We start from the raw sequence: 8489 nt of genomic DNA, 5'->3' as shown, positions 1-8489 counted from the left end.
GAAAATTGCTGAAGATTTAAATACAGGATCATATTTTAATCTACGCAGGAAAATAGTTTTACAGGGCCTTTCAGAGGGGATTGCTTCCTGATTTCAAGTCCTATATCTGTCCAGGAGTTCTTCCAGCTAACACTTAGCAAATTTGTTTCCCCCCTTTTTTTTTTTTTTCTCTTATACTCTTTTGACTGACAGGATATGCAGCTGTAGGACAGCTTGAAACTCCAGTGGAGATGAAGTTAACAAAGTAAATGTAGAAAATGGGGTTCTGTGGAAACAGAAGGGCAATTCAATTTTTGACGACCTCTGAACTCATTGAAATCGTGCATGTAATATTAAGACTGAAATCGTGGTGGCTCTCTACAACCCTGTAAAAATATTGGCATGGTCAGGAGTTAGTTATAATGAAAATGGGTAAAACAACCTTGCAGCAATCTGATACTACCTTGGAGAATGTGGATATGTCAAACACCCTGTGATTGAAACACAGTCATCATACAGAGTGGGACTGAAATGTTTTGAAATAGCTCTCCCCATAATATAATGGGAAATTCAGACTACTTGGATGTAATTCTTTGAATATACAAAAATATTTGTTGCTAGAAATTTGGTTGTGTCACCATGGTTTATTTAGATTAGAAACTTTAAAAATCTCCATGTGGATAATTCTCCATAAATACGAATGAAAAACCCTTTTCTCTTTCCGCATGCTAGCTTTCAATTTTATGGGCTTGAAATTAAAAATAGCAAACTCTATATCTTATTAAAGTATTTATAACTGATTTTTTTAAATTAAAGGTGCTACACGGCAGATGAATTTTCACCATCTATCATAATGTGGAACAGATATTTTGTCCTCTATCTCCTGCTTTTGCCAGCTTTTATGAGTCAAGCAATATATGGACAAAGAAAGAAAGGCTCAAAGACCAATTTACTTGCAAGGAAAAATCTCCAGGGTAAAAAAAATGTTTTATCTTTGTTAGTTTTAGTTTCTTAAAACCCTAATATGAATTTTTCCAAATAGCACTTGGTATAAACAGCAAACCACATATTTATGTATATGTGTGATATTCTATTTTGATATGATCATAAGGCACCTTACATACTTACAGAGCATACTTATACGGGTACTTACAGAGCATACTTAAATGGGCACAACAGAGAATGCCACTCACATAGATAAAGAAACTGAGGCCCAGAAGGTGAAGTGGCATGCTTGAGGCTGCAGGCAAATTAACTAGCAAGTCACACAGCTAGGATTCAACCTTCAGTTCTATTAGGTTTCTTTGTCCCTCAGCACTGCTGCAATGCGATGCATCCAGTCATTTTCTCCCTTGATTTAAAACATGTCAAAAAAAAAAAAAACATTGCACCCAAACAAGATGAGGCCTCACCAATATGTTACACAATCTGATAGTGAGGCAGAGTATTATTTACTTCTAGACAACTTTGCCTAGTGTTTGTTGAATTTTTAACTACAATGTACTTTCTTTTCCTCTCACTTTAAGTAAGTTTTACCTTGGGAAGATGCTCAGAATATATGGTATTTTCTTTGCTTTTGATTTGCATTATTTTAGAAGAGGAAAAGAATTTGAAGACTTGGAAAAAGATTTAGTTATTTACTATCTCAGCCCAATCTCTAAGGTGCCTCTCTTTTTCACTTCCTTCTCCTCTTGGAAATCAGCTATTCAGACCACACACCTCAGGGCTTTCTTTATGCAAAGCTGTTTTACAAGTGGGGACAAGGATGCTGCCTAACCTATTTCCTCTATTTCAGACTCCATGTGCTTCATAGATCTTGTCTTTATCGTGGACAGCTCTGAAAGTTCCAAAATTTTTCTCTTTGACAAACAAAAAGATTTTGTGGGTAGCTTGAGTGACAAGATATTTCAGTTGACCCCAGTTGGCTCCTTGAAATATGACATCAAATTGGCAGCCCTTCAGTTCAGCAGCTCTGTCCAAATTGATCCACCTTTTTCCTCCTGGAAGGATCTACAGACTTTTAAACAGAGGGTCAAGTCTATGAATCTCATTGGGCAAGGTACTTTCTCTTATTATGCCATTGCCAATGCTACGAGGCTACTTAAGAGAGAAGGGCGTAAGGATGGCGTGAAAGTGGCTGTGCTGATGACTGATGGCATTGACCATCCAAAGAATCCAGATGTTCAAAGTATTTCTGAAGATGCCAGAACTGCAGGAATATTATTTATCACCATTGGACTTTCTACTGTAGTCAATGAAACCAAACTGCGCTTGATATCTGGGGATTTACCCAGTGTACCCATTCTCCTGTTGAATGATTCAACCCTTGTCGACAAAATTCAGGATCGCCTGGTAGGTACCTAATGTGTTGATTTTATATATATTTCTTATTATAATGCTGATAATTTGTTCACAAATTCTGAAAGGATAATAGGTCAAAAAGATGAAAGGGAAAAAAATCTACCTTTGAAATGGAAAGAAGAATCTTTCTGATGTGTCTCTATATTCTAGACAGTTTGCACCACGTAAACTGGGGAGGTACCAGGCTAATTCTCTGTAATTGCATTCCTAACTTTACTATCAGCCGATGCTGAAGATTTTGGAAGGATTCACTTCCAGTCATCCATCCGGGACTCCTGTTTGTGCGTCGTGGGCTCAGGGAACACTGCTGACTTGCATTCGACTTATGGTCAAATTGCAATCTGCCATATTTGTCTTAAGTTCTTTTTTTTCCTGTTCCACTTGTGCAGATATTTTTTGACCCTTTGTCTCACCATTTGCCATATTATGCTCAAGTGAAGGTCACACACTTCCATTTTTAAAATTTACCTCCTTGCTTCTTAGGTGTTAACAAGGTCATCTAATTTTAAGTCACAATTGGCGGTATCACTGCTTTTCTTTATTGGTTGTAAGAACCCTTCCTTGCTGCTAGGGAAAACACCAGCCAAAGCAATCAAAACAAAATTCCTCTTCACCACATTTCTCAAGGAGGAACTCCTGGAGATGAGGCCATTGCTTTGTTAAGAGTCAAAAATTAATTTTCTTAAAAATGCTGATTTAAAAAAAAATTCTTGATAGGAGGGCTAGGCTCATGTGTCCTTTAGGTCCTGAGTACTTCATATGGCTCTTTGCTATCGGTTGAAAAAACCTCAGGCCCTCTTTCAGAGATTGTCTTGCTCCTTTTGTCCCTTCTCTCAATTCTTTTTACCAACATTACTTTGATTTTGCTACTCTCAGGTGCTTTTAGCACAAGATGCTGAGTTTTTCGTGCCTAAATCATAGTGATTATGTCTTGAGTGCTGTGTATTAGGCATTGCTCTGAGTGCTTTATAGATTTTATTTTATTCAATGTTTACAACAATCTTATGATGTAGGTACTCTTATTATCTCCATTTTATAGCTGAAAATTTAAGGCCAGGCAAAGACCCAAGAGTCTGCATGCTTGACCCTCTAAAGTTACACTGGGAGAGAAGAGAGTAATTTTTTTTTAAAGGTTTTCTCAAGCAAAAATTCCTTGAAACAGTTAAGAAACATCCCTCCTCCAAAATCTACTGCTGTTTTTAGCCTTTTGAAACTTGGGCCTTAAGGGAAGATGAGGGGGCAGTTCTGCCTAGACCTCAGACTATGGGCTCAGTCCCAGGTACCTGGGGTGAATGCTTACGTGAGCATCTCTTCTGCAGGAAAAGGAACGTGCAGGGGGGTCAGGCTAACTGCCTAGCCCTGCCTCTACCTACTTTGAGTCCTCACCACTGAATGGGACAGAAGTTCCCAGCATGTGCAGGAAAGAACCCTGGGGTTGTGATAATGAGTCACCTGCTGCTGCCTGGGGAAGACCCAGGACAGGCAGCTCCTTGTTTGGCCAGCTGTGTCAGCTCAGGAGGTTCCTACTCCCTCCAGACACGCCCTGGCTAAGAACTCCTGCCTAACTGAGAGCGCAGGCTCTTGGCAGTACATCCAAAGCCAAACTGTTTCTGGGGAAACCGAAAAATGACCAAGCATCCTAACGACTCTGCTCTTCCGTAGCATCCTCTGGTTTCGGCTTGTTTGTTCAGATGGAAGCTCTGAGAACAAGCCATTTCTTAGAAGGAGGTGCTGCTTTCCAAACAAATTGCAGGATCCAAACAGCTCATGGGGGTTTTTAAAGAGATATATACTAAGTATCAATGTTTCAAATGGCCACTGTCTAGGAAGCAAAACTGGACTTTTGCTCAGACTATTTGAAAAAGTCCTTACCTAATCTGTTTCTATTACATCTGTAGTTCAATTTTTTAAACTTTTTATTTTGAAATAATCATGAACTTGACTTAAAAAAATGTTACTTATGTATTAAGTGCAAAACTTCATCTACTTTAAGTGCAAAATTCCGTGAGTTTTTCTAGATGTATTCGCCCATGAAACCACCAACACAAATAGGATACGGAACGTTTCCATCATCTCTAAAAGATTCCTTATGCCTCTTTGCAATACATGCATCCCTTGTTCCTGGGGTACTACTGATCTGACTTGTCAACCTAAATTAATGTCCATCTTCTAGAATTTTATATAAACAAGCTCACATCATGTGTCAGGTTCATACTCCCAGTTTAATGATTCTGAAATTCATCTGGGTGGTTTTTTGTATTGTCAGTTTATTCTTTCCATTGCAGAGTAGACTTTAGTTGAATTTATGGACAAGAGTATACACAGTGAATAGATTTTGCAGGAGCCCAGACAAATCAAGGAATCACTGCATGTTCCTTGGCGCCTCTATCAGGGAGTACCATGTAAGAACCCCTGAAAACAATGGTTCTAAATTACCCAAGAGAGACCTGATGACTCCAAGAAGAAAATATTCGTGTTTCTGTCTTATTATGATTTACAGAACAGTACTGAACCCTAGAGAAACACATTCAAACCAACCTTCTGGATATATTACATGGTCCTTTAAAAGAGCATGAGAGAGTATGTGGATATTAAAAAAAAATTCTTTATTACCTTTGACATTAAACTTTTAAAAAAGTCTTTATGGGAATAAAAATTGTAACAAATTGCTCTCTTTATTTGGAGAGTACTAAGAAAAACATTAATTTAGTGCATCTTCTCCCTCACAGAGCAAGAAGGGATCAACTTTAGCATTTCTGTATCATCTTTAGAATCCTAGGCTTCATTGATTTATTAGGATGGTCCACTTCCCGGTTTTTCAAGGCCTCCTCTGTTTAGAGCCTTATTTCTGTTCTCTGAGATTTGATAATGGCTCTTCTTCTGCTATATTAAGTTGCAAATATTATTTTTGTCATGGGATTTATAATCATTGCCTACTAAGTTCTGTATTCTCACCCCACTTGCTGTCATGCTGGTAACTTTGGCAGCTTCCTCACATTTCCTCTGTTCCCTTCTGAGAGCATTGACCTCATGGTCACTCACAAAACTGGCAATTCCAGTCTAGACTTCTTTTTTTCCCCACATATCTACCATCATAAAACTCTGACTCTGTTAATAAAATGCCCCTTCTTTTTGCTCGGATGAGGTCCTTTCTCTATTTATACTTCTTCATTTAAATCACAGTATCCACCTAGACTTTCACTGAACACGCCCTTCCCTCTGGCTTTGACCACGTTTTCCCGACTGTTCTCCACAGGGCCTGCCTCTCTGCTTAAGCAAAATGCCTTACTACTCTCCAAGCCTCCAGCCCTGTCCACTTTTTAAAAATGTCCCTCCTCAGTGCTTCCTTTGTCTGATTGCCCACATTGGTCTTTATGCCTTTTTTCCTTATCAACTTTGACATATAGAACAACATTCCACTAATGAGTTGGTCCTTTGCATTCCTTTATTCAAAATCATCCAGAAGGCCAACCATTTCCAAACAACCATCCTATTCCTCTTTCTCTGCCCGCCAAGTCTAAGCTCTCCTTCCCACGCAGCTTGCGGTGCGGTATTCTCTATCACTGGGGTTTATGGACTACAAGTGTCCTTAGGGAATGCAGCTTTGTTCTTGCTTGAAACAGTCTTATCTATTGTGCGGTTTGGATCCATTTTTGTTTCCACGGAAATATAAATTCAAGCAAACAGAAAAGCCAGTGGGTTCCAAAAATAATTCGTTGCATTGTTATGGCTTTTAAGCCTCATGGCACTTACATTTAAAGGTAATGTGGCAAAACAGAAATTGAATTTTCAAAGGAAAAGCTAAAAAAGTGTAAAATTACACATCTGCCGCACTAACGGCTAAATTCATGAGTTTAAAATCTATAAGGACATTGCTTAGTATAAAAAGGTGACAAAGGGACACAACTTTGAATTTTTCTTTATTTCAGTAGCTATTTTACAATCTGACTGGAATTATTAGTTGCTTTACTGCCTCTCTTTCAGATTTCTTTTCCTTCTCTCCCTCTCAGAGAAAACCAAGTTTCTGGTGTATATTTTAAATATTTTCACAATTTGGATCATGTTCTAGGCATTCATCTTCAACCAACTTTTTAGGAAATTTATCTGTTACAATATATAAATTCAATACATTGATTTTAACTGCTGAGTGGTATTTTGCTTATTGATCCAATACGTTATTGATGGATATTTTATTTCAAATTTTTCACTATTAAAAAACAATGAATGCTGAACTATACAAGAATTTCTCTAGGGTGTGTCTGGAAAGTATGTCAGGATCACAGGTGGAAGCCAGGACTTGTCCTGGGCAGCCTAGAGATAAAGTATATAAATTTCAACTTTCTAGGCACAGCCAAATATTCTGGAGAGGGTAATGCTGTTTTACACTAAAATTATCAGTTTAGCTGAGTTTCCATTGTCCACATCACCTACACAAGTATCCCATCTGCTTTCAGCCTGGGTTTACTTTGCCTAGTAATTTAAAATCACTGGGGTAGGGCAAGAGAACGAGAGCATAGTTGAGATGCTGATTTTGGTAGAGACGGAATGTGGCCAGAGTTGGACCGCTCCCGAGACCACGGGGTCAAGCGTTTTACAGGCATGGAAAATGAACTGCAGGGATTATATGACTTGCCCACGGTCAGGGGCCTAGACAATGGTGGAAACAGGATGAAAATCCTAGATGACACTTAATTCCTAGTCTAAATTTTTCTCTGATTAAATCACCAGAACTACTTGAAGCATGTTGCTATATCTTCTCTAAACAATTCATTTGTATCAAAACAAGCATAGAGTAAAAACAAAACTAAAAGGATGCAGGGTCTTCTGGAAAGGTGCAACTCTGACTTACCTTTAGCTTCCTCATTACATTCTTTATTTTTAACAACTTACAACAAATATTCTAGTGCTTTTTGCTTCCATTTTCTATTTTATCATGTGTGATCTACCCCTCAGATTCAGTCATAAGGCGTTAGTTTGACACATAAATTCAGAGAGTAATAATTCTATCTGCAAACATAGCTTGTGTCCACTGACTCAGACATGGTCTTCAGTATACTTTTCGGGTAATAATACCCCGCTGAACTGGAGTGTGATCTTCAGTATACTTTTTGGGTAATAATACCCCGCTGAACTGGAGTGGAGTAGTGAGGCCTAAAGGTCTGACAAAAACCACGTTGCGAATTTCTCTAAACTTATGAATTGAAAGCAGTTTTGAAAAATATTCTGGCTAATTCATCTCTGTGTGGTTAAGTAGGCAATAGAGCTGAGCTTGGTCAGGTAGCTCAGCCCAAGAGTGTGACCTTGGGCAAGTCACAGCACTGTGTCTCAAATTTCTTTATGACAGAAGGAGCCACTGGACCACACTGACTTCTAAGGCTCATTAATAGTTCATGAAGTTATCACCCTACAATTAATGTTCTAATGCTAAACAATAAATGCACATCTGTTTAGGGATAAAATAGCTTCCCTGATAGCTCAGATGGTAAAGAATCCGTCTGCAATGCAGGACAACCCCATTCAACTCCTGGGTTGGGAAGATCCCTGGAGAAGGGATAGGCTACACACTCCAGTATTCTCAGACTTCCCTCGTGGCTTAGATGTTAAAGAATCCAATCTGCTTGCAATGCGGGAGACCTGGATTCGATCCCTGGGTTGGGAAGATCCCCTGGAGGAGGGCATGGCAACCTACTCCAGTATTCTTACCTGGAGAAACCCCATGTACAGAGGAGCCTGGTGGGCTACAGTCCTTGGGGGTTGTAAAGAGTTGGACATGACTAAATGACTAAGCATAGCACAGCACATAGGGATAGAAAAATAGAGAAGAGAAAATACACAATTACATGCTGCTGCTGCTGCTGCTAAGTCGATAGTCGTGTCCAACTCTGTGCAACCCCATAGATGACAGCCCACCAGGCTCTGCCGTCCCTGGGATTCTTCAGGCAAGAACATTGGAGTGGGCTGCCATTTCCTTCTCCAATGCATGAAAATGAAAAGTGAAAGTGAGGTCGCTCAGTCTTGTCCGACTCTTCGAGACCCCATGGACTGTAGCCTACCAGGCTTTTCTGTCCATGGGATATTCCAGGCAAGAGTACTGGAGTGGGATGCTATTGCCTTCTCCAACACAATTACATAAGTCTTTGTAAATAAAA

At 39.2% G+C, this 8489-nt stretch overlaps 1 protein-coding gene across 1 annotated transcript in view; it reads left to right on the top strand.

The window, feature by feature from the left end:
- Positions 1-832: 832 nt before the first annotated feature.
- Positions 833-8489, top strand: part of COL28A1 (collagen type XXVIII alpha 1 chain) — a 172996-nt gene continuing 165339 nt past the window's right edge. Inside the window, exons 1-2 of the mRNA XM_068973166.1 lie at positions 833-953; positions 1775-2331. Of these exons, the coding sequence (XP_068829267.1) occupies positions 833-953; positions 1775-2331 (678 nt within the window). The remainder of the gene's footprint in view (positions 954-1774; positions 2332-8489) is intronic.

Source organism: Capricornis sumatraensis, chromosome 5 (assembly GCF_032405125.1).
Source record: "Capricornis sumatraensis isolate serow.1 chromosome 5, serow.2, whole genome shotgun sequence".
NCBI classification, from domain to species: domain Eukaryota; kingdom Metazoa; phylum Chordata; class Mammalia; order Artiodactyla; family Bovidae; genus Capricornis; species Capricornis sumatraensis.
The sequence above is the reverse complement of the archived record's forward strand: the minus strand, read 5'-3'. Positions and strand labels throughout refer to the sequence as shown.